The sequence below is a fragment of the Pleuronectes platessa genome, chromosome 4 (genome assembly GCF_947347685.1).
Source record: "Pleuronectes platessa chromosome 4, fPlePla1.1, whole genome shotgun sequence".
NCBI classification, from domain to species: Eukaryota; Metazoa; Chordata; class Actinopteri; order Pleuronectiformes; family Pleuronectidae; genus Pleuronectes; species Pleuronectes platessa.
In genome coordinates, this window is record NC_070629.1 from 5,787,744 (window position 1) to 5,801,026 (window position 13,283).

Genomic DNA, 13,283 nt, shown 5'->3' on the forward strand with positions numbered 1-13,283 from the left:
GGACCTCAGGAAGGACGTTTTGCATCATTAGGACCAGGCTTTGGTCCCAATGTGGTCAACTGGTCCTGAGAATATCCATGTTTAAGTTGCATGTACGTGCACACACTCTTTATGAGGACACTGATTGACGCCCCCTTTCTCCTTAGCCTAAACCTCATAACTATATACCTACCCCCCATTTACAAAGGTAAAACTTTGACTTAAGTCTAACCTAGACTTAATTCTGGCTTAAACCCTGGAAACAACTCAAGATGTTCAGACGGGACTGGCAACAATGTCCTCAGATTCAAACTGGTCACATCTGAGACATCAAGATGATGTGTCTGTACATCCTAACATCTAAAGCATGTATAAATACATGAGATATTTACTGCGGACAAAGAAAAAATAAGGAAACATTACAACATGAGATAAATCACAGAAACGTTTACTGAAAAAAATTCAAACAGGAGCAAAAACAATAAATGATCTTCACTTACAGTTTGTCTAAAGCAAGTGTTTTGATTTTACAAATTAGGATTTGCTGAACATTACTATTTAAATAATTACAGCCGTTTGCCACAATGTTGGCTCATATATTAAATCATTGGGACAAACAGCTTGACATTGATAAGATAATTAAAAAAACCTACACAGACAATTAGAGGAAACGTGAAACAACAGTCTGCAGTGCTTCAAGAGGCAGGTAGTGGAGCTTTAACATGAACATGACATTAGCTACTGATTGATATGCTTTCAAACAGCAAACAGCAGGAACCAAAACGAGATATGCAAGAACAAACAATACAACAAACAAGATCCCAGAGGTGTTGCTGGGTGTCGAATAAAGCAAAAGGTCACAGAGGAAAAAGAGGCTCTGCATTCTTCAAGCACATAGACTGTCAGACCAGCATGTATCAACTCTACATCGGGGTCCCTGAAGAATGAAGAATCATTTTAATTGAAGAATAGATTAATAACAAAAAATCTACTGAAGATGGAGTGCCTTCATTTCATTCCCCATGATTATCTACAATATTCATTAATCAGCCAGACCTGAGGGATCTTGTTTTTTGTGCTTCTACCTGCCTCAATAAAGAGAAGCAGTTCTCTCAGCTGGAGTTCTGCAGCACCTCCTCCCTCCTTTCTACATAAGTACATGGAAATCTCCCTACATGTTAACACTCTTACAAACATGTTGCTGTAAATAAGAACTCGCTTTATTTGAAAGCTTCACTAAGCAGCTGCCTCCTTGTATCTGCATCTAGTGCTAATGTCAGTCAGTGACATTAGTGGCTGTTGTGCTGGTGCTCTGTTTTAACCTGTTGAGTGAACTTTAGATTTATAAGTGCATTTGCAATTCCAGGGAGATTTTCACACTCGACAGTAGTTTTGCACTTTCTTCTTCATTTTTTTTTTTTATACTCCTCTAAGTGAACATGATCATTTTGCTTAGAAGAATCACACAAAACTGATGGAGAAGTGTTGATGTATCTTTTAGCTTAAAACACAGGAACTGATACCGGACTCGGTTTGCCTTATAGTGTAGTCGGCATCATCCTGTGACTCAACCATGACTAACACCACAACTACTCATATACAAAAATGAAAACCACTAAAGCTGATGTTCAAGTCATTCTGCAGCAGGACACATTTTCTTTTCTGTTCTTTTTTTAATGGGAGGAAATTTGAAATCTGCAGATTTAAGGGAGACATATTGTGCAAATGTTCAGGTTCATGATTTTTATTTGAAAAGGTTTACATGCTCTAATGTTCACTTTACTCCTACTGTCAGTTACTACAGGTCCTCTTTTCAGATTCTGTCCAGTGTTAGCGCCTGTCTCTTAAGGACCCCCAACCCCCCCAGGTAAACACACAAAACGTCACCGTTAACACATTACAATGAATTGCCTCGAGCAATTTAAGTGACAGTTGAGCTTGAAGGCTCCTGGTCTGTAAATAAATGGGAGGTTGTGGAGTCAGACAGAAGTGAGCTAAGACATCTGCAACCCAAACGTCATCTCTGACTGAGGCTCCAGGTCTGAAGTGACTCCCGGCTCCGACTGTACACAGGCTGTTTTCATGGCAGACACTTTGACATGTCATAGCAAGAAAGCAAAATGAATGACGCCTGAATTCCATTTAGCTCCTTCAGTGTCAGGGTCCTGGTATTGTGCATGTTGCCACAGTGTCACACTGTCATGCTTTTAACAGAGCCGCTATCTGTTCAGTCACTCCTGAACTTTACCTGCTGTAAGTCAAAATGGCTGCCGTGAAAAAGGCCTGTTTGGAACGTGCCCAGTGGATGTGGCTGTGTCACCTCTCTGCATGTCCACACACAACATTACCAGTGCTGCTTTGGGCTTTTGTTCAAATCAACACATCACTGCCTGTTAATGACACAAATATTTATAATTATTTTGCCTGTACTTTACTAATTGTGATGACTTTAGGTAGCACCCTGTCCCTTCTCCAGATCTTCAGGGAAACCTGTTCAGCAATGGAACTGATTCGACCTCTAGATGATATTTTCCATTAGTTTGACTTCAGTCGGACTTTCAATGGATGTATAAATGTGTGGACACGTTGATCTGTAAAGATGTGTTCTCTTACGTGGCTGCACCACTGTCACTGTGCCTGACTGCAGTTGACCTGATGCTCCGCCCTGATTACAGAAACAAAGCTCCTCATTTACACAACAGTGAAGAAACAGATCCCAGTAACCAGCTCACTCATTTGTCTGTACAGCAGTGGTGAGGGAGCTGCAGTGTGACAGCGCTGCAGCCATTGGACACCAAGTGTAAGGCACGAGCTTGTATTGCATCGTTTGAACAGATAAATCACAGGCTACACTTCTAGACACTAAACAGCATTCATATTCACTTTACTCTAACACAACAACATGATCCTGCATATGGCTATCAAATTCACAGTGCATTCCAGATTTAAATTCTAAAGCAACATAATGAATGAATTAGTTCATAACATATTGAAATAGTTTGATGAGAAGTGGATACAATTCAGTGCAACAGATAAAGTTAGGGATTTTCTAAAAGACAGTGGTGACAAGTATTTCTTAGCTCAAGCTACAACGGCAGCTAAGAAGTGTTAGTTACTTTAGAGAGTGATTGAAAACAAATCATCTGAGAGGAAATTAAGGGGACAACTGCAGAAGCTAGGCACTTAAACAGCACTGGTAACTCTGATGGCTCTATTAATGTACAATTGTGAGGTGTCATTGGTCGTACATTTAAAAAACAGCTGGGTTAAACCCAATTGTCACACGAGCTGAACAAAGTGCGTTGCCTGGCTTTTATAAGGTGCTCTCAAAGCATGGAGGGGCTCAGTGCAGCTTCATCGGTGCAGCAAGAATCTGCAGTGTTCCACTGGTTGACTGGTCTTCACAGCAGCTACGAGTCGGATTAAAGCTGCACGCTGGCAGCACCAAGTGGCAGTAATAGGTAACTACACTTCTGTACCAAAAAAAAACTATTAAATGGTGACAGTAAACACAGCATCTGATTTTGTAGAGGATTTACACATTTTTGTTCGGCTGAAATCTACAGTGTGTCAGTAAGTGCAATGGGGTTCTTCAACCCACTGTGCTTTAAGTTGAGATTAACATATTTTAACTTTTTTTACCAGGTCAGCTTTATCTTGTCCATCTTCCACTACATTAAAGTTGTTTTCAGACATGATTTCAGGAAGAACTCTGGAGTATTTGGGTGTGGACATTCTCCAGAGGTTACCTTTCACTTGCACAACGTAGCAAGAGATTCTCTGCTCAGAAATGTTCACAGCAGCAACAAATCCTCTGCAGGATTCAGGTGAGGGGTGGAGCAGCAGACAGAGGCATGACATAACATGTTCATTCTGCTGCAGGGGTCACAGGTTTTTGTTAACAGCACGTCAACATTGGCTCCGATCACAAAATCTCCCTTGACATGTGTCTTCTACGAGTATACCACTGTTTTCATCCGGAAATATTTGTGTTGTTATTATAATATAGTTTTTTGCTTCTGTTGCATGTCAGAAGCGTTAGCAACCTCCCCCCCCCCCCTTGCTCATAGTGAATCCTGGGGAATCTCAAGCTGTTTTCATTCATTAGCTCCTCTGAGCCATGCGGAGAAAGACCACAGAAACCCCAGGGGCTCTCACTCGGACAATCGCCTTCACACATTCACCTTCCTCCGGAGAAATTTCAGAGAATCTCCAGAGCTCATTACATGTCTGAAAGCAGCTTTAAAGAATAATCTACAGCTGGCTTACCTGTTCATGATCTCTTCACCTGTACATCTCGGCTAATTTCTGTTTCTGTTTCTGGGCTTCAGACCCACGAGGCTGTTCACTCATTGTTCATTTGATTGTATGGTTTCAGTAAGCTTCTGGCATTGTTGTCATGTATGTTGATAAAGCAACAAACATTCTGAAAACCTATCACACGAATCATTGCTCCATGATCAATAGAAGCGTTTACGTCTCTTTTCTTTCCAGCGTCCGTAGAGCACCAGTCCTATCACAGCCAGCACACCCAGGCCCAGGATGGAGAAGAGGAGGGTCAAGAAGAACTGGACTCTGCTCATCCCTTCCTCCTGGATAACAACTGCAAAGACAGAGGATGAAAGATTGATTATCAAACAGACCACACCAAGTGTCAGGTTCAGCTCATACAACCACTTCATGATGAGGAGTTTTATAATTTGAAGCTTTGTTTTGTCACTTTAGGTTTTTAAAATATTGACTATTTAACATTTATCGATGCAAGTTTGATATTATTGAAAAATTCCTTTAAACAGAGTTGTTCAAAATATGAGTATTAGTTTTTTTCTTGTTATTACCAGTTTTGTTTTAAGAAACCTCTCGTCATATTAAACTATATTTATTGATGTACCTTTTCAAAAAATCCACACACTTCATTAAAACAAACTTGCCTTGTTATAACACAAGTTGCTATGTTTTCTAAAAATAAAAACATTGCTATAATGAGAAGAAGAACCAATCAGTGCCGAAAACAGAAATATTGTTATCGACAACAGCAAGGAAATTTTACACCTGATCATCAAAATGGTCCAGTCATTATTGGGACGAGACATCAACATCCATCTCTAAACTGTAGTAGCCTATCAGCTGCTGTTTTCTAGGGCTAAAGTGAACACTGAAATACAAAGCTCCTTAAAGAGCATCGAAAAGACATGGAAACAGAAAAAAGACATACAGAGCCCAAAACGCTCATCTTTCCAGTATGTGGAGTATCATTGAACAAGTCACCCATAATATGAGGGAGCTGAGGCAAGGTAGTGCTGTGTCTACCTTGAAACTGTTCCATGTTGTCAACTCTGGGAATGATGACTTCCTCCTCCTCCTCCAGCTCCTTCTCCTCCTCTGGAGTCCTCTCTACTGTCAGCTGGTACAGCTTCATGGAGATGAGGTCATGGTTATCTACAGCAACACAAGTCAGCACGGTTTCAGTTACAAACACTTGAAGAAAGCCTTCATTCAAAAGCACTAGTGCCATTTCACTGCAGCAATGAAGTGAAAAAAAAAAAACTCTGCTTGGTGTGATAATCTGCAGGAAGTACTTATCTGCAGTCTGCAGGTGTGTGTGCCCGTCTCTATAGCTCACAAAAACTGATGATCACACGTATATAGATATTAATCAATGATGTTATATCATGAATTCAAATCTATCCGGTCACTTCGTCCCTTGATGTCCTGACTGTGCGTGGCTCTTGTTGATTGTAGCAGATGAACTACATGCACATGTTTAAATACTTGCCTCATAAACTCTTAAGTAAATCAACAAATTTCATATTTCAATCATATTTTAAATAATTTGTATAGTCTGGGTGACTTAACTGTGCAGCATGTTATAATGTGCAATGGAAGCATAGCGTCTGAAGTCACAAGATGCCAAAAGCAACATGTGACAGTTTCACTTTACATTATTGACTACATCTATTAGAAAGTTAAAAACCAAACATTTCCCTACTCAGAAGACGCATCATACAGCGACCTGACGTTAACTTTATGTATCTTTCAAATGTTGCCCCTTTTTTCACAGGGATCTTCTTTCTGCACATTCTGCAGACACCGTGGACATTTTTGTTCTGAGCTCTTATAAAACCACATGACCACACTTACTCGAAGTGGTCTTATCCGAAGACTGTAAAACCTCAGTTATACAATCTGGTTTACGCTGCTTTCCATCATGTTTTCACTGAGACAAAACAAACCCAAGTTATATACTGCATCTGCATCTGGGAGACTATTGCTAATGTAGATTAATGCTGGAGTTTATCAAAGCGCAGTTTTAATAATAAATCAAATTTGAACTGTTGCGAAATTGATTGTGGTAATTGTTTCATCCCTACTTGCGATGAATCTTCATACCTGATAAGTCTCCAGTGGCAGAGGAGGCTCCAAAGAAGTATCCTGTAGGTAGCCGCAGCCCTGTGATGTCAGCACAGTGTTTCCATTCCTGCTTACCTTCTGCATCCATCATGAGCTGGAGGGAAAAGGAAGAGTCAGCATGAATCAATGATGAACACTGATGCTAGGAATTGTCTTTAGTGACTTTCATAGAATTTTCTACATTATCAGTGTGGCTGTTTTGGATTATAACATGACTATGTAACATTTAACGACAAATGCCCCGTAGCTCAGACTGCATAAAACCACACAGAACATTTGTATAGAGCCTGAAGATACAACTCACAGACACTTCGCATCCAATCTGAGAGTTTGAGATATAAAAGGAGGACTGAAGCTGCCTTCAGACACTTCCCCAGAGGAGGTGTATGTGTGAACGCAAATGTCAGAGTAAGAGCCTCTGGAGTTTCTGCGGACTTTCTCTGCCTGGCCCCCACTAATAAAGTCCGTAAAAATCTTGAGGAGCTGATATGAGAACACAGCAGGAGATCCTCTGCAGGATTTCAAATGAGCGAGTGGGAGGCCAATAAAGTTTCGAGCACGCGACAGACAAAAAAAAAGAACAAAAAAAAACTCTATCTCAAGATGAAGTAGCAGTGCCATACATGAAGAAGAAACAGACAAAGATGCCAAGATAGTTTGTGGTGGTAACAGCCGTTGTTGATGTGCTGTAAACACAGCAGAATAAATAGGTTACATCCTGCCTCTGCCTGCTGCACCACCGCTCATCGGAAATCTGCAGAGAACTTGAGGATGTTGTAAACTGAGCTGAGAATCTCCTGCTGCGTTGTGCATGTGTGAAAGAACTGCAGTGAAAATCCAGACCTAACTCCCTGGAGATGGTCTGAAGGACAGGTCTGAAAACAGCTGGAGATAAACTGCACAAATCCAGCTGTATAAAGCTTGTAGAGTCTCAACCAAGAAGACTCAAAGGTGTAACTGTTCCCACAGGAACTTTAACACAGTTTAAGAGAATGAACGTTTTTGTTTAAAAAATATTTTCATTCTGTCGATGTGAGTTATTATGTGTAGACTGTTGGATAAATGGTATTGTGATGGAAATCTGAAAATGCAACAGGCTGAACACCAAATTTGTCTTGTATTTTAATAGGGGCTTTCTGCAGAAAGGATCAACACAGAGAGTCACAGGGATCTCAGAGTGAAGATGGAGAACAGTCAAATGCAAGGATCTTATATAGGAGAACTAAGGCTGTTTGTCTGAGCCAGTTCAGACTGGTTCTGTGGGCGCAGTTTGAGACAGGAATTAAGACACAGGAAACTGATTTGCATACCTTTGCTACGAAGATAAAGCAGATGGAAATTAAGTTCTTGAACAGTCAATAAGTAATAGAAAGGTCATAAAGGTACTGGAAAGGTCAAAGAGGTTTCAGGTCACAAGCAGTTCAGGACATAAAAGCCTCAGACAGGTATGCAAAAAGTTACTTTTCAACTACAAAATAGTTTTTTTGCCACTACAGTATCCATTTAATATTACCTGTAAAACACAATAAGGTGTGCAAATAGTGGATTCTGACTGAAACCAAGGTAAACTCTGTAATTAACACTTTAAAGTTTCGTACCGTCAGTCTGTTTTTGGAGTATCTGATGAGGACGAATGTGTCGAAGATCGCGTTGCGCACCATGGATGTGCACCCTCCAAGTTCAGTGCGGCGTCCATCTTGCTCGTGTTGATACGACAATGTCCCATTCCCCAGCATCACTGATACATATGGGAAAGTCCTCTGAGAGAAAAAAAGGGGAGACAGATGTCTTTATTTGCAGATTCAGAAACGCAAACAATCAATCTGTTAATTCAGTTATGATAACACAACAACACCAACAGCACAGATGAATCAAAGCAGATGGATGGAATGAAACGGTGAACATGGATGGACATTCAGCAGCTCAGAATAAACAGCGGTGTCTGATGCTACCTGAGTTCCAGGTTGTGTCTTCCTCACATTCAAAAAGGGAGCAGGGAAAGAAATATGACACATTTCTGACATCAGCATAAATAATCGAAATAAAGAAGCCGAGCAAAACTGGCAGGATGTTCTCTGGTATTGTTTAAAACTGTGTTACACAGTCAGATTAGGCTGGATGACTCCAGTTGTCACTTACATCGTGGGTCTTGTCCGCATTGAGGTAAGTGTCCATAAATATACCAAGTCCAGTGAACTGGTTCATGTTACCAAACACAGGACCTGCAAAGAAACAGTAAGGTACATTAGAGGTCTGAAATACGAAGCAAGTTCAACATACCCATGACATGTAATTACCAACCAGCTTCACTGAGCCCAGCAACGGTCGTCTCTATCAGCTCGATAAATCTACCCAGGGTGGTCACATTAAAGTGGCGCCATTTGCAGCATATGACCATTCACAAACCCGCAGTCCACACGCAGCAGAGCAGAACAGCACAAACTATAATGTGAAATAAATAGGAGGAACTAAGACAGGAAGACTTAGCTGCAGATGCAAAATGACCAGAGGGGACTGGAGAAAAACCTACGAATGTGTAAGTTTATGAGTTAATAACATCACTGCAAGATCATTAGAGCACCAGTAAATATGACTATAATTACATTTGTGTATTCCATTAAATTATAGCCTTTATTACAGCCCTGGCAGGGTCAACGTGTTCATGCACGTTACTATGACGATTTACCCTAAAATAAGTGAACCACCATCGTAACATCAAAAGATCAGGGTTAAACCAAGTGTTACGTCGCTAATCACATATTCTGCTTCAAAGTACAGGCCTCACAGCTCTTCTCACAAACAGCACAGGTCTGAGCTCAATGTTTCTGCTTTTCATAGTTCCACCTCAATTTTGACAGCTGAGGCTGATCATAGAGCCGACTAATCAGCCGATTCAATTCTCAACATTGAATAATGCATCAACAGTTTCAATAGCAGATTATCATTGAAATAATTGTAAGTAAAACTTGCCGTTGGTGGTAATACTGGAATCCCTCCACGTGGGGCATTAGATAAAGAGCTCTACTGTATGAGATTCACATAATTTTTTTTTCCGGAGGCTGTCTTATGAACACAAGTAATATGTGGACAGAGAATTAAGATAGTGGTTTTAGAAGCAGTAAATGTTAAAGCTGAGAGTGCACAAATGGAGCCATAGCTTGGTTTCCTATGTCTGTCTGTACAGGAGCTACTGAGATGAAATGAGGAATAAAGTATGGCTGACTGACTGTGACTGTATAAGGAACCTGCACTGTCTCTTCATACCATTCTGCATGCGATCTCTGGTTAACCAGATGGCCATTCCGTCCCCATTCATATTCTTCCTTCCAAGGCCGTGGATTTTAAACTGCACCTTTAGCTCCCAATCCCGCAAGAGCAAAGGCTAGAAAGCAAAAGACATAAAGACAAACTGGTTAGTTTTGATGTATGCTATGTGTGATATGCATCCGCCAACATACTATTATTTTAATACAGGCTGAATTAGTCTAATTATATTCTTAGTAAATGTAGACTGTAACAGTCTGCATTATTTTTGTAAAATGCTTCCATAATGAGCAATCTTACAATTTTACATTAACAGTGAGGTAGGATATGAGAAGTTTAAGTTTTAACAACAAGCAGACTGAGCATATGTGTGGGTTTAGTAAACCTCAGGAGTTGTTCATGTGTACACAGGCAACTGGATTGGTTGTTTCTTGAAGACGTTTAACCTCTCATCCAAGAGGCTTCTTTAGTTTTATCAGCCGAGACCAGACTCACTAGCTAATGGAGGTTCAACGACCTGCCTACTGAACATAACAACTCTCAAATAAGCTGCTTTGAGACATGAACACAATCTCTGCACATTCTCCAGAGGGCTGGATGTAAGAACGCAAATGTCCAAGTGAGAGGCTTCAGATAATCTCAGGAGTTTCTGTAGCCATTACAGCTTGCCTCTGTTTTCTGTGCCACCCCTCACCTGAGCGCTCCAGAGATTTCTGTGTTGTGAATGTGTTCCAAGTCAGTGGAAAATATCCCGTTGAATGTGTGAAAGGAAAACTCCGGAGAAAGTCTGGATCCAGTTGTGAGGACATTCTCCACAGTTCATGTCTGAAAACAGCTATAGAAAATGATCCACAGAAGTTTGATACCTGAACCCTCTCATTAGTCACTTAGTTACTGAAGAAGCATGTTGGACGAGAGGTGAAACGACGTCAAGAAACGCAAGCACATCCAGTTGCCTACGTACATTACTATTGAAGATATGATGACCTGCATGAATGAGAATCTTCACAGGTGGAGTTAGTAGACTTACAATTCGACTCCACACGGCTCCCTGCCTGCTCTGCAGGTCTGGGGTCAGCCTCACATGGTCAGGCGTTACCATGGCAGTGCCCATCAGATCCCACTGTGCGGAGCTAGAGAAACCCAACCCTGCAAAACAGTAAAACCCTTGTTAACGGTTGAATAGTTCACACAGTAGCTTACAGGGAAACCCTCCACACCCACTCTTCTCTGACTGATGACAAGGCAACAGAACAGGTTTCTTCTTCTTGAGGTCATAACTGCCTTCATAAACCTCTCTATTAAACTGTATTTTGACATAAGTTATTATGGTAAAGTGTGTGAGATGAGTGATCCCCACAAGAGACGATATATGAATATGTATGCTGAATAGCATTAACTGCTTGATGGTGGTAAAGAATCTGAGTTATTACAGTAACTACTATTGTCTGGTGAACAGGGTGTGATCCATGAAACAAGCTGATCTACACACACATTCAACACAATGATGAGAGAAGTCTCCCACACTGAAGAGAAACACTTTGTTCTGGCAACGAGGACAGAGTTCATTTAACCGCTTCATGTTAATGAGTTCATTACTACTACTACTCACTGTGGAATAACAGCAGGCAGCTATCATTTCCTTTGTTGTGACATTATGACAGCTCCTTTTAGTTGATGAGTACCTTCAGCAGTTTTACGAGTACTGATCTAAAGTGAACAGGGATTAGCAGCTAGCCTTGGCTAATGTCCCTGGGTGTAGCGGTGTTACAGCAGCTAATGTGTAGCTGACAGATTGGACCTACCACGGTAAGGCTTGGTCAGAGAATACTCCCGCTTCAGAAAGTCCTCCATGAACTCTTGCTCGTCCGCCAGCGACGGGCTCGTCCACACACACGCGGCAACAAACAAACATGTCAGCGCTCGGATGTTTTTTAAATGAAACATTGGAAATAAAAACCAGCAGCTTCTCATTCGAGCCAGACTGGACTTCTTTAGAGCCGCAACCATCTTTACACACTTCTTCTTCTTCGTCTATTTCTCAATCACTGCTTGTTCCTCTGGGGCTAGTTGGGGGTTAGGTGCATTACCGCCACCGTCTGGACTGGAGTGATGAGCAGCAGATTGGCAACAAACTGAACAAACCAAAAATATAATTATTTCCATTTGTTCATTTGTTACACTATATCAATACATGAGTGACAGTTTCCGGTTGTTTGCTGAGTCCAGTTGGTGCCTGCCTATGTTATGAAGTGTATCATTTAATCGTGTGTGACCTATTCTCAGACGGGTAATGACATGTTTTTGAATTCTGTACAAATGTCTTCCTGTGTCATTTGAATCTCAGTATTCTTTCCATGTTTTGTGACTGTAATTATTAATGATAGTTTTGATTCTTGCTTTGCTAAATGGTTCTTGTATGTCCACTGCTAATATATCTGCCTTCTCGTTGCCTTCGACTCCCATGTGAGCAGAAACCTGTAGGAAAGAGACATTCAACCCTCTCTGATGTAATCTGAGGAACACATGACAAATTCTTTAGACAATATCTGGTCTGCATAAGGATTTGATTGATTTAATACTGGCAATTGCTGTCAAAGGCAATGACAATCTCTTTGGCCCGACCACCTTCCTCCGCCCAATGCAATGCAAACAGAATACCCAGTATTCCATCTGTATAAACTGACAGGTGGTCGGAGACTCGTCTTTTTACTGCTGTGTCAAACTGCAGAATGAAGAATGAAGCATGCGTTGCCTTTTATTCGAATATTAATTTAAACAAATAGGATCCTCCCAAAATGGCGTAAAGACGCCCTTTTTCCGATTTGCTTTAGTATTGTTTGTGTTTTTAGAGCCATCAGTGAACATATTTATGCAAGTACACAAGCTCCATAACTCTCATATTGAACAGGCTTCAAATAATCATGCAAATTGATCTCGTCTTTCTGGTTTAATGAGATAAATAAAAATCGATTAATGGTTGCGGCAGCAACAATGGTGGGACGGCTAACTATAAATCAGCTTTAAATGTTGTTCTAATTATTGATTCCTAAATCCTTAGTGATATCTGAACTGACAACAGAAAAAACAATCCTTTCTTTTACTGTATTACTTTCCCAACACTTACTGTATTTATGGCCGGTTTCATGGGATGTGAATCATTCTGGCTCTGCAGATTTGCCCAATAATTGGCCATTAGTGTAATTGTTTCCTTTTTAGGTGAAGGGGCATTTCTCCAATTTCTACTCTAAGTGCTGACGGTAGCTTTGACTTCACAGCCTCACAACATGTCAATGCTTGAGCCTGACTGTCTGTCTAGGACCAGTTAAATTTGTTTATTGCAAGACCACTTTAAAATAAAAATAGAAGTACCAAAAATGAATTATCATAATTATCGAGTTATAGTAAAAACGTATATTCACTTTAGAGTGTTATATGTATTATTGTAAATTACTTTATTAGCTAATTATTACTTGGTCCCAATCAATAAATTCAAGTCATTATAGTATTGTTGCTGTTGGAAGTGGAACTAAATTTAACTATGGTTTTACAACTGGTTGTTTATTCTTTGGCAAAATATCAAATATGTGTTTCCTATGATGTAGAGTAAATAACTTTGTTCAAATTTA

The 13,283-nt window shown here is 40.5% G+C and overlaps 1 protein-coding gene across 1 annotated transcript; it reads right to left on the bottom strand.

Moving 5' to 3' along the window:
- Window positions 1-411: 411 nt before the first annotated feature.
- Window positions 412-11,691, bottom strand: lman2lb (lectin, mannose-binding 2-like b). The gene is made up of 8 exons (XM_053420413.1): window positions 11,460-11,691; window positions 10,685-10,803; window positions 9,655-9,772; window positions 8,530-8,612; window positions 7,989-8,150; window positions 6,370-6,484; window positions 5,290-5,418; window positions 412-4,582 (listed from the first exon to the last, which is right to left on the bottom strand). Exons 1-8 carry the CDS (start codon window positions 11,662-11,664, stop codon window positions 4,440-4,442), a joined length of 1,074 nt encoding a protein of 357 aa, XP_053276388.1. The 5' UTR covers window positions 11,665-11,691; the 3' UTR covers window positions 412-4,439.
- Between the last annotated feature and the right edge of the window lie 1,592 nt (window positions 11,692-13,283).